Source organism: Octodon degus, unplaced genomic scaffold (genome assembly GCF_000260255.1).
Source record: "Octodon degus isolate 3935 unplaced genomic scaffold, OctDeg1.0 scaffold00121, whole genome shotgun sequence".
Lineage (NCBI taxonomy): Eukaryota > Metazoa > Chordata > Mammalia > Rodentia > Octodontidae > Octodon > Octodon degus.
This window is the reverse complement of record NW_004524697.1, coordinates 8,763,462-8,783,481: the sequence shown is the minus strand read 5'-3', so window position 1 is coordinate 8,783,481 and position 20,020 is coordinate 8,763,462. Positions and strand designations below refer to the sequence as shown.

General features: G+C 38.8%; 1 protein-coding gene across 5 annotated transcripts in view; it reads left to right on the top strand.

Moving 5' to 3' along the window:
- The first annotated feature begins 2,632 nt into the window (after window positions 1–2,632).
- Window positions 2,633–20,020, top strand: part of Palld (palladin, cytoskeletal associated protein) — a 416,234-nt gene continuing 398,846 nt past the window's right edge. For 4 of the 5 annotated variants that reach the window (XM_023700093.1, XM_023700092.1, XM_023700091.1 and 1 more), the window contains exons 1-2: window positions 13,623–13,692; window positions 17,880–18,869. In XM_023700093.1, the coding sequence (XP_023555861.1) occupies window positions 13,676–13,692; window positions 17,880–18,869 (1,007 nt within the window). In that variant the 5' untranslated portion in view covers window positions 13,623–13,675. Of the gene's footprint in view, window positions 2,783–13,622; window positions 13,693–17,879; window positions 18,870–20,020 lie in introns of those variants that run through there. The other variant, XM_004640245.2, reaches the window with a different exon arrangement.

Genomic DNA, 20,020 nt, shown 5'->3' with positions numbered 1-20,020 from the left:
CCTTGGAAAAAATAACGTTTTGTTTTTCAGCTAGTTGTGAGTTTTGCCACAACACTAACAAAAAAATTGAGCCACTGAACACACTCATGTTTATTCTTGCCAGACCATGCAGCAAACATTTACTGTACTGTAAACCTATCTCTGCTTTTTCTAGGAACTGCAAGAATATTTATCTTTCTGGTAATGCCTTAATAAGAGAAAAATATTAACATGAGCACCTTTCACATACCCATCAAGTGATGGGCAATCTGGTGGCTCCTGCGAAATTCACTAACAACAATACAATCTTTTTAAAACATTGAAGGGAAGGTTATGTTATGTAATACAGAGAACATCTAATTATTTTGAAATTAATAACTGGTTCAACAATAAAGTTATTATACATGTAGCATTTCAACCACTTGATTAATATCAGTAATTCTTTCCATGAGCAAGGTGAAGGAGAGGTTATATTTTGATTCCCATAATCTCTGAAGCAGATAGTGTCCTTTAGAGGTAGGTCTCGTTTACTTTTGAGTGTGACATTTTTCAGATACAAAAAAATATATTAACAAATGCAACGAATATCCGCAACAGTACCAAGATGTATCAAATATTACCATTTTCCTATATTCTGACCATTACTCTTCTCAAAAAAATAAAATTAAATTAATGAAAGTCCTAGACACAAGTGAGGCTTTCACTCCCTCCTGTGGCCCAACCCTCCCCCACTTCCGGACCACCTCCCTTGCCTCCTTCTCTCCATCTCCTGTGTTTTGCATTCTTGGAGCCCTGAGAGCTCCCCTCCCATCCTCCCTGAGCATGAGAATGAGCAGTATTACGGATGCCTGAAAAGTAAGCTGAAAAATAAAGTCTAACTGTTCCTTAGGAATTTTTCCCCTCAATCCTAGTCTCATATCCTGGCTTTCTTATTCCCGGCAACATCCACAGGTGCCAATTAAAGCTAGAACTCCAAGGAGAGTTCTAGCGCCTCCAATTTCTGCACATTTTGGGGACTCTGGGACTTACTCTGATTGGCATTTCCTTCTGCAGACATTTAAATTTTGCAATGTAGTTAGACCCATCTACCTGTTTGTCACTTTCCAACAACTGCATCTTCTGTCTTCTCAGTTTCTCTACTATCCAATTTTTATTACCTTTTTTTGATAAACACTGAAAATGTAAACACTTGTTCAGTCATTGCTAAATTCAGCCTGAAGGGTAACTCCTAGTGCATCTAGACTGGGGAATGCAATCCTCGGGAGGTAATTCATGAGCTTTGCCATCATGAGTGGGATTCCATCCCTTGTTGAAGAGCTTCATGGGAGGAGTTTCACATCTGTCTCCCCATTCACCTTTCCATCTGCAAGAGCACAGTGTCCCTCCTCTCGGGAAGACGTAGCTCTCAAGACGCCATCCTGGAAACAGAGACAGGACCCTCGTCAGGCAGTGGACCTGCCAAGCCCTTGACCTTGCACTTCCAGGGTTCCTGAAATGTGAAAAGTAAATCTTGATTCTTTATAAATTGCACAGTCTGTGATATTTTGTTATATAAATATACAGTATAACTTTCGGACTAAGAAAAGCAACTAGGGATTTTTGTCCTATAAAAATAAAATTTAAAAACACTAATGAATGCATGTAGTGAAGCAAAGACAAATTTTAAGGAGGACCAGTTTTTAAAGGGCCAGTTTTCACTATAAAGTATAAGGACAGAGCTTTATAGAGACCTCATTAAAAGAAAAAAATTCTTCAGCTACAAAACGGGATCGGCTGTGGTGATACTATCCAGGCAACAGAAAAGTCAGCGTTTCGTTTCCAGGTTAACGTCACCGAACTCTGCTCTGTGACTATTTTCGCTCCTTAGCTTTGGCTCTGCTAGCTCACCTCGAATCAGGAAAGACTTATTATTGCCATTTGTTATTTACAAGATCATGGTGTCAGCCCATGTTCCAATGAGATGCTGAAAAAAAATGTAATAAAATGGTTGTGCAACACTTTTACAACTATAGTAGGGTTCATACTTGTCTTGAACGTTATTCATTCACCATCTTTGCTTCGGCCAATCTTCACTACATGTTCTTGATGGGCTAAGCAGTGAGCTAAGAGCTTAGTGTTGCAACACGTATAACAGTCAGTCCCTGCACGGTCACGCCTCATTCATCCTACTTTGGACAATGTCTCAATACACATCATAGTCATAATTTTTAATTAACAGCATGAAGTAAGAAAATGGAACTCTAATTTAACGGTGTCTAACTTTTTAAATAGCTACTGGATGTTCTGTTAGGACAATCTCCTATGGGACTGAAAGTTAAATATCAGAGAAGATTATAGCTAAATACCTTCTTTTAAAATGTGGCTTTTTCTATCTGAAATCACACACTAGTAATTGGTTAAGAATATGTTAAAGAGGTAAATGTGATTTTTGACTACAGGATCAGAGTACAAAAGTGTCTGTTTTAAGTTTTGTGTTTATTAGATCCATAAATATAGTTCCTTCTATACTAGGTGGCATTAATTTCTAAGAACGCAGCCCTCAGACCTGGGGCTGCTTCCCACTCGACTGCTGGAATTCCAGATTGTGGCACTCTGCTGAAACATGAGTTCAGTTACCAAATATAGCTGAGTGTACTAAGAGGCCAGATGAGGGTCTGAGGCCACAGTTGCTGCAAAGTGACCACGGACCAAGCAGTCTCTAGTGGACAGGCAAAGTCAACTCTGCTGTCCTAGCAAAGAAGAAATGCTCCCCTGAAGTTCATCACCTTTCTGGAGGCTTCAAACTGACCAAGCATTGAAAAAGGTCTGTACAGTATATCTTAATATATTTCCTTGTAGGACAACAATTTTTAGAGGGGGAAAAAAAGACTAGAATATAGCAGTGATTTGCCTTTGAAGTTACCATACCATTTAGAAGGTGACTGGCTTTTCTTTCAGTTAGAGGGGAAAAGTAATGTGAAATGTTTAATTTTTCCATAAACGGGAAATTGATAAGATTCAAATGCTGGCTTCATCTCTACCCATGTTGTCAGACAATCATCTCTTCTATTATAACCTTAGGCAAGCTAAGTCAGTGCTATTGATTACAAAAGGATTACATGTGTTAATGGAGCCAAATCTGTCAAGATTGTGCAAGTCTTATATTTCGCAGTGAATAAAAATACATTTATCTATACCCTCATCCAGAGTAAAACTAAAAGCTGATGGCTTGAAATGATAAGTTGTAGTAACATTGTAAGTTTTTAATTATCCTTCAATAGATTTTTAAAACAACACCCAGGACATAATAAAGTCAGTCATAGTAACAACAGGAATTTTAAGTTTCATCTGTACATGAAATATCATATTATTTTAGAAGATAAGTCATAATAAGAAAAACTACAGTATAGTGTTTGGAGTCCATTTGCATTTAAATATCACAACATAATTTCATATTTTTCAAATTTAGTTATATACAATGATCAGATTCACCATGATGGAGTTGTCCCTGTATGTGATGTACCTTATTCTGTTTTTTATTCCTCCCATTCATGCCTTCCCGTCCCTTCAGCTCCTCTTAAACAACCCAGATGCCCATCAACCGATGAATGGCTATTGTGTTGTTTTAAATTAGTCATGAATTTGTCTTGCATCCTATACATGATGTTGATGCAGAATGATCTCAGGCTCATATTATTTTTTAATATTTACTGAGAGTACTAATAGCCTTATACTTATGAATATTGTCACCAAACTAACGCCTATTTCTTGGCAATAGGCTTTCTTGATGTTTTATATTATAAAAATATGAAACTATTCAAAATCTATTTAGTCATGTACATAGAGGGATTAAATTCCTTTTACATGATAAGGATAGCTTCACTTTTCTTCTAAAGGACTTGAATATTCAGTTTAAGAATTCAGAATTTTAAAATCAGTATTTTAAAATAATAATCATACACAGTAATAGGGCTTATGAGATCAACCTAGCCAGTGTCCGCTCCATAAATAAATGATATAACACATTCCTCGAACTCCATAGCCCTCTCCCACCCTGGCTGCTATGGCCGAGGGTCTGTATCTCAGGGGCTCTGTGTCAACTGTCTATCCAACATCTCTTTCATTGCTAAAACCAAACATTGAAACTTACTCGTTAACACAGCAGAATGACAATCTACACTACACTAGACAATTATAATTCCTTCAACTTATTTGCCTTAAGAAAAAGGACTGTAAGAGGAAACAGATTTCAGGTCCATGAGTACATCTGACAAGCTTTTTAAAAGATACCTGCTGGAATCCACATGGCCCAAATTAGTCTCCATTTCTTTCTCACGGTATGTGCGGAGGCTATGAGAGGGTACTGTCATCTGGGAGTGCCAGGTGGGCATTCAGGCCATCTAAAGACAATAGCTCATCCTGATTAAATTCTAGCCAGAAAAACCCTATGACTGGCTGAGGAAGCTCTAGCTACTTTATAACTGCTAACTCACTATTTTAGAAAATATAGAAACAAAATCAGTAGGTAGATTTTGACTTTAAGCAAGAAGTGGATAAACTAAAGGTAAAGCCTAGACCAGACTTTTGCAACTGCTTCAATATGCTGGGCAAACACCATACAAAGGACACCAAGGGTGACTCCAGTCATTATTTTCTGTAAAATAGTCTTACGGCTGTTCAAACGTTACATGACCTATGATGATTCTATCTCTGAAACTGAGATAAAATATCTTATTTGAAGGCACATTTACAACTGTAGAATAAATACGACATACATTCCTGGAGTGTCATTTTGCCTGATGATTATGAAGGAAAAGAACCCTGCATATTGAATAAAAATACAAAATTGTCTGCATTTTTTGCATCAAATGCAAGATTTCATCATTTTTACAACTGACTTGAGCCCTACAGTGTAAGAGGTGGGGCAACTCGCAGTAAAAAGAACATTACTGAAAGGAAAGGAGAGAGGAAGCAAGGAACAAGTGGGCAACAGATTTAATCTAGGGGTCAGCCACGCTTCTAAAAAGACAAAATTAAATAACATTGATAACAATTTGTAACATTGATTTTTCACTGTAAAATATTTGCAGTATCAAATCTTCGAATCAACACCTTGTATTATTTTTAGTAATTGATTAAACATGAAAATACAAAGATGAAACTGCTAAATTTAAAGTCACTTATAATATTAGTGCTTTTCTCACCCCTCAAATCCACCACTGCCTAGTCCTGCCACAGAGATAATCCGCTGAACTGTTTGGTCTCTGTTCTAAACATTCGCATTTCTAGTCCTCACTTAATTTGTATTATAGGTGAAACATTGATGGACCTGCTTGTTTCTGCAAAGTGCTTGACGATGGGGGTAAATGACCTTGAGTGACCTTTGGAGCCTTTTTCTAACATCAAACATTTTATTCCAGAAGAATAGCACTCCCAGTATCTCTAAAAGTGTTCTTTGGACAGTATACAGACATCCTGCCCCATTAAATTCTAAGTAATTTCCCATTGTATCCCTAATGGAAGAAGAAAATTTGCAGTTAAATGAAAATTTCAGTCCCTAGTCTGTCACTTTCTCATGGTTCAAATTTGGCCAAATAGTTAACATTTTTTGAGGGGAGCTGTAGTTTTAGTAACAGAAATAATAAAATAGAAAAATAATATGTGCTTAATAAATTGGTCTGTGAAAGTGTGCGAGTCAAAAGCTACACGGTGGAAAATCCTCAGGGAGCCCAGCTTCCGTTGTTTGCAGCCATTCTCCTAAACTTGACAGCTTCTTGTACATATATATTATGCTTTGTCCTCCCCAAGTTCTTTCATAGTAATAAATAAATAAATAACCTTTCTCATTTCCACAGTCAACAGTGCCTTCAAAGGAATTATATAGTTAAGGAGCCCTGCATGCATTTGTCACTGACAACATAAAAGATCCAAGTGTCATGGGTCTGACTTTCAGATAATCTGACCCCAAAAGTCAACTTTTTTGTTCTTTGTTTTTGCTTTTTGTACCAAGAATCGAACTCAGGACCTTGCGCTTTCCAGGCAGGCTCTTACGCTGCTGAGCTATCTCCTAGGCCCCAATCAAAAACCTTGAAAGTAATTTTATGATTTGTCTATCTGTTCTGCCATCTGTATATTCATAGGTGCATATAATAAGGTACACTTATGTGTACTACCTATTTAAGAACTAAAAAATAAAATGTTTTCCAAAATATTAGGATAGTACTTCCAAGATACTTTAAGATATAAAATTATATACGTCAGGATTCATGACACACTTACCAAATATAAGGTGTTCATGGAAAATTTGCTGACATAGCTATATTTGACAGTACAACAGGAAACCCCAGATGGTACAATCTTAGGGAGAAAGTGTGAACCATAAATTTACAACTAAAAGCAAGCTATAAATTAAATGGCATAAAAAATCTTTAAGAAAGAATTAAATAAGCAAAGGGTATCATCAAAATAGGTGACAATTGAAGTTTTCATGTAAAAGCTGGAGGGCTGAGACGCAGGCCGTGGCCTGGTCATTGCTGGCCTGGGGATAGCTGGTGAAGGGCAGGACCCTGTAGAGCTTGACCGCGTGGGCCAGCCCTCCCAACCTTTGCTCTACCACACGTCTGCTTAAGGTTAAGAGTGTGACATTATGAATAAATGTCAACATTCACCCAGCAAGAGGTGACGCAGCAGCTGCCCTTAGGCACAGTTCGAAGGAAGCTGAAGCGCCACTGACCTGAGCGTGTCCTCTTCTTGGGACTCCTCCGACTGAGGCTGTACACAGTAGAAGCATAACACAGCTGCTTACAGTCAATCCAGCAGTGCGGGACCATGCTAAGTGTAAGAAATTGAGAACCAAAAGTTCTTTTTCATTTTATTACTTACATCTTTTCTCTTACTAGAATGTAGACTCTCAGGGTGGGGGTGCAACTCAGTGATGGAGCACATGGCTAGCATGTGCGGAGCTCTGAGTTCAAATCCCAGTCACCAACAAACTGGCTGACAAGTGCTGTCTCCTTAAGGCAGTGAAGCCGTCTTACAGCTATGTCCTCAGCTCATCCAAGAGGAACCCAGACATAACAGACCCTCAAAAATCAGTAATTCAGTGCTTACTGAGGTAACACAGAAAATAACCAAATACATACACATTTTCAGTAAAAATATTTGTACTTCTATTATCTTATTTATAGAAAACTCCAAAACCATGACTCAAAAAAATCAGAAACTGTCAAAATTGCAGGGTAAAAAAAAAAAATCAATAGCATTGCTGTGTGCCAACAACAAATCATTTGAAACAGAAATCAAAATTGCAATCTCATTTATAATAACTACAGACATGATGATAGATAGATAAAGAAAATGTAGGAATAAATTTAATCAGTGAGGTGAAAGATATCTACCCTGAAAATCAGAAAACATTGAAGAAAGGAGTTGAAGATACAAAATGTGGAGAGACACCTCACATTCCTGGAAATGGTATGCAAATATTGCAAAAAGTAATATTGTTAAAATAGCCATGTTACCCAAAGCAATGTACAGATTCAATAGAATTCCTGCTAAAAATAAATGGCATTCTTTATGTATTAGAAAGAGTCTAAAATTTCTATAAAATCACAAAAAAGAACACAAATAACTATAGCTAGCTAGACAAAAAAATCAATAGGAGACATTACACTATCTGATTTCATGTCTTACTACAAAGCTAAAGTAATCAAATGATCTAGATGCGGGCATAGAAACAGACACATAGGCTAATGGAAAAGAACAAACCATGTGGAAGTAAACCCAGGCACCTCTGGTCACCTGAGTTCTTACACAAGTGCTAAGACTATACACTGGAGAAAGGACAATCTTTTCAGCAGACAGTATTGGGAAAACTGGACAGGCACATACAGAAAAATTAAAGTAGACACAGGTCTTACTGGTTTCCAAAAACAAAACAGAACTCAAAATGCATTGAAGATCTAAAAGTAGGATATAAAACTATAAGACTTCTAGAGGAAAATAGGAAAAACAGTTCAGGATACAGGAATGAGCAAGAAATTTTGGGACAAGACTATGAAAGTACAGGAAATAGAAACAAAAATAGGCGAATGTGTTAGCAAACTAAAAAGCTTATCCACACCAAAGGAAACAACAAACTGAAATAGAAATAGAACATATAGAATGAGAGAAGATATTCACAACTATATATCTGACAAGGAGTTAATATTCAGAATTTATAAGAAATCTCAACTCTCAAAAACAAGCTTCTCAAATATTCAATTTAAAAATTGGCATTCTAGTGCCGGCCAAATAGCTCAGCGAATTAAAGCGCCTGCTTAGGCAGACACAGAGGCTGGAAGGTCAATTCCCAGGCCTGTCTCGTCTGCCCTGCACCACCCCTCCCGGGGGGGCGGGGGTTGAGCTGAGCTGGCATTGAGACTGAGTGCAGTGGCATGCTCCTGTAATCCCAGAACCTGGGAGGCTGTAAACAGGAGGATCACTATGAGTCCAATCTATGCAGTGAGACCCTGTAGACCCTTTCCTAAAATACAAGAAATAAAAAAATTGGCACTCTATCTAGATATTTCCCAGAAAAAGACATGCCAACAGCCAACAGATGTATGAAAAATGCACATCAATAATCACCCAGGAAATACAAATCTAAGCCATATCATATTAATAAGAGGAGCTATTATGTAAAAAAAATCTAAAGCTAAAAAGTGCTGATGAAAACACTGAGAAAAGTAAAACTTTGCATGCTTTCTAGGAACACAAAGTAGTCCAACTATGATGGAAAAAAGTATGGAGTTTCCTCAAAAGCTTAAAATTAGACCTAGCATGTTATCCAGCAACCCCACTCCCTGGCATATATTGTACACAGAGGAAATGAAATGACCACGCCTGAGAGAGATCTCTGCACTCCCCTGCCTGCTGCAGGACTATTCACCATTGTCAAGACATGGGAACAGCCCAGATGTCCATCATCTGAGGATGTATAAAGAAAATATGCACTTAAAAAGGAAGAAGAAATCCTATCCTTTGTGGCAACATGGATAATGTTGGAGATAACTATGCTAGGCTAAATAAGCCAGACACAGAAAGACAAGTACTGTGTCCTCTCATTCTTAGATGGAATTTTGAAAAGTTCTCACAAAAGTTGAGAGTAGAATAGAGGTTGGCAACGGCTGGGGAGAACAGGGGCAGGGGAAGTTTGGGAATTGTTAATCAGCAGGTCCTGAGTCACAGTTAAGGGCAAGTTCTGCCACCCTGTCTCACAGTCAGCTCATTACCGATAACAAGAATACACTGCACATTTCAAGTACCTACAGGAAGGGATTTTGAGAGATTTTTTCCAGAAAGAAATTTACTTTTGCAAATAAATATATTAGCATGAGTTAAGCTTTATATGATGTGTATATGTATCGAATATTGCCTAGCACCCCCATTATCATGTGCAATTTCACATCTTTTTGAATCATTTCAAAGTGAATCTCCAAAATGCAGAGTAGAGAGTAAAATATTGTTTTATAGAAGAGAAGACAATTCTGAAAAATGCTGTGATGGGACTTAGGTGACTCAGAGTAAGAGGAGGAAAGGAAACAGCTGTCAGATGCTACCCAGGGTTCAAACCACATTTGCAAATATCAAACTTATCTTAGTTTCTCTCTACCAGCCGCCATGACCCAAACACCATCTATGCGTTATTCACACAGATATGTCATCATAACTACTGCTTTTGCAGTGGTCACAGTCCAGTGAGGAAAGTCTCTAAACATATATTTATAATTGATTAAAATGAACACAATAATAAAATACCACGGAAAGTGTCATTCCCAGAAGGAGCAAGTTACATTGGTTAGAGATTCCCAGGAAAAATGGAACTTAATAAAGTATTCAAGGAACTGGAATTTGGAAAAGAAGAGGAGAGTACACTAAATAAAAACAACCGCATGTGAAAATTTATGAAGAGATGAAAGAACCTGAAATATCCCAAAATAGCAGCAGGCCAGCAAGGGTTGAGTGCAGCGTATATCAGCGATGACAAAAGGTGAGGCTGGAGAGTAGCCATGAGGACCGATTGTCCGCAGACATCTCGAACCTGCAATTGTGCTTTGGAGGTTCCCTTAGGAACTACAGAAGGTACAGCAACAAAAGGCGGAAAGGAGTGACATGACCAATTTTGTCAGTATGATTTCCTTCATCATATTTGATCTTTTACTGTAATAGCTATTGGTTAAGTGGCTCTTCATTTGTGACTGATCCCTCCTAGTGAGGTAAGGAACCATTAAAGCAAAGAAGCTATATTTGCCCCATCTTTGTCCTTCTTGAAGCTTCTCTAGCTCAAATAAGCAATTGTTCCATCGAGCTCATGTTTAATTTACCCTTCCAGGACCGGGAAGTGAACAGAAGTGTCTAGCTATCAAGTGGGCTGGGCCAAGAAAGGTCGTTTTTCTTAAAGAAAAGAAACCAGAACTATACAATTTCAAAGAAATTAGAGAATAGCTATGACTTATGAGTTTTAGGGGAAACTATAATTAAGCTGAACTTTATTTTTTTTTCAAATTGATAGGACAGTTTCAATAATTAACACATTGCATACATTCTTCCTAGTGGTTAATTGCTGTACAAGATGCGGACATGATATCCTATCTACAAACACCATTGGAACAAATCACTCTATTTATTAAGAGAATGCAACTATATATCTATCCTAGCCACTTTGAATACACGGAGGAGAAAAAGAAGAAAATAATTTCCAGGCAATTCAATTTCCTTGAAGAAAAGTAAAACTATAGAGACAGGAGACAGGAAATATCCAAAGGTGAACAAGACACCTTTATTCCTCAAAATTTAAAAATGCTTTAATATTACTTTCCAAGGTAGAAGCACATTAGTGTTCTTGACATTTTCTTCAATTCCTCTTTACTTACTAACAGCAGTAGAAATGGGCTTTTTCAGTCCACTGTCTTTTCTGCATCTATCCCACCAGCATTGACTTGCCAAGCACGCTGACATAAGATCTCAGGCAAATAATGAAGACGTATGCAGAGGTGCTTCATTCCCTTTGATTATGACCTTTTAATTTTGGGGTGTTGACTGACATGGAAATCTCTGCAGCACAGTTTTTCAGCAAAGTGGGGCCACCTGGAAACCTCCCACACTAGGAGCTCACCCATGCCACATGAGCCTTTTTCCCAGACCACATACGTGTTCCAGCAGAAACTGCTACCTTGCAAATTAAATCTGAACCAGATATGCCATAAAGCTATTATTTTCTTTTTCACTATGCAAGCATTTTCTAAGCTACATCTAATCCTGACAACTGGATCCTGTCAGATGGCGCCTCCTTAAAACCAAAATATAAGTTAATAAGCAGGTGAGATAATACGCCTCCAGCAAACACTCCCTGTGTAACAATAAAAACTGAACATTTTTCATCAGGTAAGGTTTGCTGCAAGCTTCCCTCTACAGTGCTGTTCATGAAGCTTTAAAATGTATCACGCTATGCTCATTTAGCACTGAAATGTGATGGAATTCACAGTGGAACTCCGACTTTAAATCCTTGGCTTTATTAGTCTCAGATATTGCTCAGGGGTCTCAGCTGTGAAACCATAAGGTAATGGGGCTGAAGTGCATGGGTAAGACCCCAAGCTCTGCAGCCACTGCCTGGGCCTGAATCTCGGCCCTCTTTCTCAGAAGGTCCACCTAGATTTCCTTCTTTCTAAATTCTGGCCTGTTGTGAAGATTTTAAGTGAAATAATCTACAGAACAATTCTTGGCACAATCCTCACCTCCTGGTAAGCAGCCTACCACTAGCTACTCTTTTATCACCACTAGTTTTATAATTAATTAGTTAATTAATTTTTGTCTTTTGAGACCAGGTCTCACTATGCAGCTCAGGCCAGCCTTGAGCTCACTTTGTAGCCCACACTGGTCTTAAATTTACAATAATCCTCCTGCCTCAGCCTCCAGAGTGCTGGGATTATAGGCACACACCCCAATGCTTGGCATACCACCACTAGTTTTCAATGTATATTGCATGAATCCATTAGGTAATTAGTTCTTTACAGTATGGTTTGGCAATTTTTCTCCATAAAAGTCCATATAAATGCTGTACCACGTAGTCTGTTTTCTCTACTCAATCGTGTCATTGTTCTAGACAAATAGTCAGTGACATCACCATCTGCAACCTGTGGTTAGGAAGGTAGAACATAAGCATTCCCACCAAAAAGAAAAGAAAATATAACTGTCTCTCACTGTAAAGAAACAAGTAAATATCTGAGGAGTATGTTAATGAGGGTGTGATGGTACTTTCACATGTTTATGCTTATCAAATCTCCAATTGTATGCCTTACACAGACTATTTAAACCATCATACATATTTATTATATATAATATATATGATAAAATTAAAATCTGACAAAAGAAATAAAATGTACTTTATTTTTAAAACAATGCATTCGAAAGTCAGAAAATTCTACCTCCTCAATATTCATTTTTGAACATGTCCCTCTCTTACTGCATACTTCTCAGTTGCTCATTTCGTTAGTCTCCTCATAGCTTCCCTTGTTTTCCCTTAATTTCTCCATGCTCAAGTCTCTACTCAAGAATCCCAGTCTGGCATAGGTTCCTCCGCTCTCAGCAGCCCTGCTTATTTCTTCCTCCTCTATGTGCATGTCAGAACCTGGATCATTTGTGGCCACACCTTTACCGGGCCTGACGAGCTGTGCTGGTGAGAACTGTACAGTGACAAGTTACAGATGACGTCAATGCATCACATCTAACTTCAGCTAAGTCTTTGTTGTGCCTACAAATTTATCTCCGAAAATCTTTTCCCTTTCCTTACAAGTAATTCAAATTATTTTTTATTTCTTGTCTCCATAAATTTTTAAATACACAAGAGTTTCAAGGAAAGAGCTACCTTTTCTCCCAACACACACACACACACACACACACACACACACACACACACATATGCACACTTTCACTCACACACAATGTTTATGTGTCCATAGACAAGTATGCCCTTTATTGCTTTTCTCTTTTGATAACAGAAAGAGTTGATCCGACGGTTGTGGGTTATCGTTAAACTGGTAACAGAAAGAACTGTCCTGCTCCTACCTGAAACCAAATACTCCATTTGTGCTATGACAGTTCATTTCTTCTCACATCCTTGGAGACTGGGACTATACGCCATCCTTGTTGTCTTATTTTGAGCTTCTGACCACCTACTAACTCCTTTGAAATGGAAGGGTGTCCCTTCAGAAATATGTCTCTCCCTAAAAACAACAACAAAAAGAAAAACAAAAACAAGAGAGAAAGAAGCAAAAAAAAAAATTCTATTAGAATCCACCTTTTGGTTCTACTATTGCTTTCTATCTCTCTTTCTTTCTAAATCTCAAAATCATCAACTGTATTTGCAATTTATATTTCCTTCTGATAGAAGTGTGCTTGTTAGTCTCTGGTGCATACAGGGAGATGCTGTTGTGAATGGTGCTAAATCTTCTCAGTTGGTAAAATAGAAGTGACACTCCCAACACTCCCGTGACATTTTCTTCTCTAATTTCCATGACACCACTGTCTTGGTTTCCCTCCAAAGTTCTGAGGATTCTTTTCTTTGCTCCCTCATTCCCAGTGAGAAGCCTTATTCACTCTTGTGCTTTAAGGAGCCAACCATAGACCAATATAAACATCTCCGATTGCCTTCTGGATATCAACACCAGAGCTCTCTCAAATGCAAATAGCTCAAAAGTAAGCTGATTTTTTTTCCTTAAAACTCAATTCTTCCACTTGCAGTGCATTATTTAATGGCAATGTTCACTTTGCTAAAGTAAGAAATCTATAATCCTGCCTCTGCACCATCTCTGCATGTGATCAACCAGCAAATATCATTTTCTTTTTTTCGCATAATTTTATTGAGAGACATATAGCAATGAGACAGTTTCAAATCAAATTGGTATGACAGTTTCAATAATTAACACATTTCATACTCTCTTCCTAGTAGTTATTTGCTGTACAAGATGCGGACATGATATCCTATTTACAAACACTATTATTAGAACAAATCCCTCTATTCATTAAGAGAATGTAACTATATATCTATCCTACCCATTTTGAATACATAGATACAAAATGGGCATTCATCTGTATCCACTATTTGTTTGGTTCTGTCATTTGAATATTATAGGTGTGCTAATGCCGCAAAATATTCTAAAAGAGTCCAGTAGTTCATAATAGTAATGGGTCTTCCGCTTCACTGGCAGTGTCAGAAATTGTTGACCTGAGTCCCCTACAGCTCAACATAACACCACAGCTTTATTTCTTATACTTCATTTTTATACTTTTCTGCTGGATGATTAAGACCAAGATAAAGCAAGACCTATGCAACAAAGGTTGCAGCTTTTGGATCTGATAACGTCAGTGAAATCCCCTCAGGATTTATCCTGAGATCCTGTACCTCAGATTGTAGAATCTTTGTCAGTGTCAGCCATGTGGATGAGTCATGGCCATTGCTTGGCCAATGTGCTCTCTGTGAAAGCCTGAGAGAATGTTTTCTCTCCATGTGACTCTCTTTAGGCACACTCTACATCATCGATCACTTTCTTCTTTGGCCCCACAATCTCCTTGATCAGAAAATTTGGGACACTACTGAGTTACATGACATTACAGTATAAGTCCTCATATGTCCTGAGTCTTAATTAGGACACTTCGCCTGACCCTTCCCCTGCTGTCCCCTCTGGATGCTATCACAGCACTTCATTCTTTTCTCACTATAACCCTGAAGCAATAAGTTGTATGTGCATCTTACTTAGGTGTATCTGCCTCTGACTAAGTTCTATGAGGGCTAAAAGCTTGTCCTTTCCTAAGTTATGTCCTACTCCATGATACATTGCTGGGCATGTAGTAGACACACCGTGAATACAATTGGAATAAGTCCCTTTGCCTGTGGTGCGCCTATTTCCATTTATGTTTCAAGTTATCTCCTTGGATTATCACCTTCCTCTATTCTAGGTATAGTAGATACAAAATCTCTTTCTGCACTGAGCTCAATACAAAACCAAATTCCAATCATAAAACAAGTGGTTCATGTCCCAAGGAAAAATAAACTTCCAGAAATGAAAATACTATGTTTTGTATTAGGCACACAAGAATGCTTTTAGGCCAACAATCATTCCCTTCCCACTGTCAGGTGTCCTTTGTGTTTATGCTATCTTTTATCTCTTCACACATGACAGGAGCTGATCCTGACCCTGGCTTCTTCACATGTTAGCTACCAAGGTTGCTGATGTACTGAGGGAACAAACCTGCCTTCCTGAAATAAACTATAATAGCTTCTAAATAGACAAAACAACACAATGTTCTTTCCATAAAATGCAGGATGGGCTCCTACGGACGTTTCAGGGCCTCCCCACTCTATGAGGGCCTGTGCCTTGTGTTCATTGTCTTCAAGGAGGCAATTGGACAACTCTGTAAGTTATAGAAAGTTTGGATGCAAATTATAACTTCTTCATAGACACACAAATTATTTATTCCAGTAAGCATATTGTTGTGTAAATTATTTCTAATACCATGTTTTATTGCTCTATGGATATTAATCAGTTACAAATCAACTAGTGAGTTTATTATAGCATCCTTAGTTGCATATATATATGTGTGTGTGTGTGTGTGTGTGTGTGTGTGTGTGTAAAATGTTACTAGTTTTAGTTGTAAAATGTTACTAGTCACTAATTAGTTAAATAGAATCTTGAATGCATATTCCTTTTCTACTAGTTTGTATTTTCTGTGGCTTGGGTTTTCAAAATTATAATTTAAATAACTGTTTCCTGTGAACAAAACATATTCAAGAATTCAAAATGTACTAAATACAACTTTTCCTCATAAATGATTTTGGGATTATTTTAAAAATCAGAGAAAAACTAGGATGGTTACATAGTGAAATACAGACAAAACAAGGAATTAGAATAACATTTAGTTTAATAAAGAAGGTAACAATGATCAGAGCACTCTGGTAGATTTACCACAAAAATTGTGGGAAACATATTTTAGAAGTCAGAGGAGGATTAGCATGGGAAAAACTTGGAATTCAGGCATGAGAAAGCAAGCAATTTTTCTAAAAAGACATCTAAGACAACAGTACGACATTGAAATAAAGAACATTCAGTAGGTTGATATTAACTTTAGGATCTCTGATTAAATGTCTTTGGTAGAATTAACAGACTCTATGAATCCTGACATCCTATGTGGTGGTACATTTTGAGATAGATTTCTAGGAAGCCCTTTCAACTCTTGCTTGCTATTGTTTGAAAGCAGTGAGTCCCCTAGATGCCAACCTGCTTCGAAACAGGCCCCCCAGTTCAGACCTGTGAGACACGAGTCCTAGCGAAGGACTCACCACCTTTGCTCCTGACACAGCCTATGAAGTTGAGCTTTGCCATACCCAGGGAGCTTCTTTCACTAACTATTTGACTTAATGTTGAGCCAAAGATCGATTGTGTAGTTTCCTAGATCATTTCTCCTATTATTCTATAAAATAATAGCACCCTTGGAGCAAGGAGAGGTCATTGCCTCCTGATATTTAATTCAAAGAATGATAAGATTGAAATTGATGCCCAATTGTTTAATAAATAATGAAACACCTTTTATTTAATTTTTATGATTTTGCTATATTAATGTCTTTAAAAACACACAGTGCTGGTACATGTCCTTCAAGATTAGATTAGGCCTTCACAGCTCCCAAACACTTTTCTCTCCCCTCAGAGCCCTGTCAAACTCTCCTATTATCTCTATAACATTTGTTTAATGTCTTTCCATCTCCTTCATGTTACTGACATAAGGACTGGGTCACTATTCGGGATCAACAGTCAGTAAATTTCATCTTCTGGACCAAATCCCTCCAGCTGCACGTCTTGTACAACGTGAAAACCTAAGAATGGTTTGGGATTTTCTTTTTAATTTGTTTTTGTGTTTTTGTTTTACAGTTCAAAAACAATGTAAAAAAAAAAAAAATCCAAAAAAGGAGACTGGGTGTGGTGACTCACACCTGTAATCCCAGCTCTCAGGAGGCTATAAACAGGCAGATCACTATGAATCAGATCCAGTAGGGAGACCCTGACCACCCTGTAGACTCTTTCCTAAAAAACCAAAAAAAAAAAAAAAAAGAATTTTTTTTATAGTAAAACTATCATAAAACTCAAAAATCAATGTCCACAAGTAAAGTCTTCTTGGCACACGGTTGTGCTCATTCATGTGGCTGATTTTTCACCACCATGGCAAGTTTGGCAATTACAAGAGCCACAAAATAAAGTTTAATTAATTAATCAATTAATTTACTAGCTGGCCCTTAGCAGAAAGTTTGTAAATACCTGGTCTGGAGCACAGCTATCCCCTCAGCACCTGAAATTTCATGAACTTACTATCTATTGGAGCAATGTTGAATGAATGAACGTAAATGAGCTTCACCAGCCACAGGAAAAGGAGAAGGCAATAAAGGTACAAATAGCTCATTTGAAGACCAAAAGCAAATGAACATTGGAATGATTAAAATATATTTTATGGTTTAGGGTCAGATAATCAAAGTCAGGAGTGCTAAAAATACCAACAAGCTGGTGATCTCTTAACATCCATGAAACGGGAGATTTAGTGAGGTGTGTGGATGGGAAGGAGCCTAGAAGAAGCGCAGAATGTCCTTCGACACAAATCACACCTGCTGTAGCTATCTCTCACTTTAATTACTCAATACTGCTTAGCGAGACACTTGATATTCACTTATAACCCTGATACTCACTGAAATATTAAGCTAATAAATGATAAACACATATATATTTTCTCTTTCTTCTAACTCATGCAATGAGAAAACTGATATATTCGTTCTCTCAATTAGCAGATTTGTAGTGTAATGGAAAAACCATTGCTTCTAACAATTCTACGTTGCCTTTCAGAACACAAGAAGAAAACAGGATTCAGGGCCACTGGGCTTCCTGTGGAGAGCAGAGAGTGTATGAAGACGATTCAGATATGTCAGAAACTTCCTCCCATGACTCCTTCTATGATTCCTTATCAGACATGCAGGAAGAAAGTAAGAATGCTGACTTCTTCCCGGGGCTGTCCGCTTTCCTCAGCCAGGAAGAGATAAATAAGAGCCTTGACCTGGCCCGGAGAGCCATAGCGGACTCTGAAACAGAGGATTTCGACTCGGAGAAAGAGATCTCACAGATTTTCAACACCTCTCCTGTCAGCTGCTGTGAAAATCCTTCGCACAAGGAGACCAAACTGAGCAAGCAATCCTCCTCAGGAAAACCTCAGAATCATAAACCAACGCCTATCAAGCCTCCAGCAGAAGAACCAAATGAGAGGATCTCTTCACCCATTTCAAGAAGGAAATCAGCCATGTCTCCCCAGTTTGCTAGGCCCAGTTATATCCGGAGCCTCAGAAAGGCCGGCAAACGGGGTGCAAAAACTCCCAACACAAATACAAAGCCCAAACCAGCACATCAGAGCAAGGCTGGGCCCCAGAGTGAGCTGTGTGACAAGGCGGCTAACTTCATTGAGGAGCTGACATCCATCTTTAGAGGGGTAAAACCGAGAAACAGGAGCCCAAATGGGGAGTCCTCATCCCCAGACAGTGGGTATCTGTCTCCTAAAAATCAGCCATCAGCCATGATGACTGCCTCGGCCAGCCAGAGCCCCACAGGAGACCATCAAGAGACGGAAGCAGAAGTCAAGTTACCTGAGGCCAGGCATTGCTGCCAGGCTGACCCGGATGTGCCCAGGCCACAGTGCAATAGCACCGCTCATGTGCACCCTCCCAAGGCCCCCCACTTCCCCTCAGCACCTCGGTTCATCCAGAAGCTGAGGAGCCAAGAAGCTGAGGAAGGAAGTCGCATTCATTTGGAGTGCAGAGTCACTGGGAACCCAACTCCTCAAGTCAGGTAAGACCTTGGTGTTGCGAATTTCAAATGGTTTTGTTGTTCTTTGAAGGTTGGGGGAGAAAAGACTTCCTGTGTAGTTAGTCCTTTGGTCACTGAGGTACAGTTTCATCAAGTGCCTGCAAGAAAAAAGCCCCTTAATTTGCAAATCCAGTATCCCTGGCACCATCTCCGTGTCATTACCGATTATTTGTGCTACTAACTCAGAAAAACAAAATCAAAAGATACGACAACCAAAGAGCAGCTCAAGGAGGCTGTTATAGGTTTCATAACAACCAGGGTAACCTGGCGTGTGAGGCTGACTTGTACAAAGCACTGAAAAAAGTGTACATTTGAATGTGAGCTGCTGAGGGGGGTCAGAAGTGATCAGGAGACCTTGAGTGTCATCTAAAAAGTGGGTCAAAGCCAGCCATAAGAGGAGTACAGGGTCTGGGGAGATAGCGCCACAGAATAAGCTCTTCCCTGGCAAGCACAGGGTCCTGAGTTCAATCCCCAGTACTGAAAAAAAAAAAAAAAAAAAAAAAAAAAAAGGAGTCCAAAACATATAATGCAGTATTACTTTTTAGCATGTGCTGTATCTTTACACAGCACACATGCACACCTCCAGTGGGATGCAACCAGAGAAGACAGAACTCTTCTAAGGAAACGTAAAGCAGGTCGGGAGCACCCGAGGTCCCATTGTTTATGCACGGGCTCTGGACCTCAGAGCGCAGGTGCAACAAGACAGGTGTGTTCGCGCTTAGTGCTGCCCAGCACCAGGCCCACTGCACTTTCTGTGGCATTTTTCTCTTTACCTTCTGACTTTATACCTTCTCCTGTACAAAAAGGGTATAGACCAAGAATCAGATTCTGGACCTTCCTCTCACAACTCCACATTTCATTAGTGATGTCACTACATTAGCATTACCTGTTAGCTTTGTTATTTCTTATTTCTCCATTTTTGGTGCCAAACGCTAATAGAATTTTCTCAGGAGTGTGTTACAGAAGGATTTTTGGGGGGGGGGGCTTGCTGGTTCAGGCTGCTTTAAGGGCAGGTCTAGTAAGGCAGGTGGAGCCGGGGATCGAACCGCGGTATCCTGCGCAGGAGTGTGCCACAGAAACAAGCACTTGCTGATTTGTTTACAGTTTTCCTTTTATTGGTAATGAATGTTTTG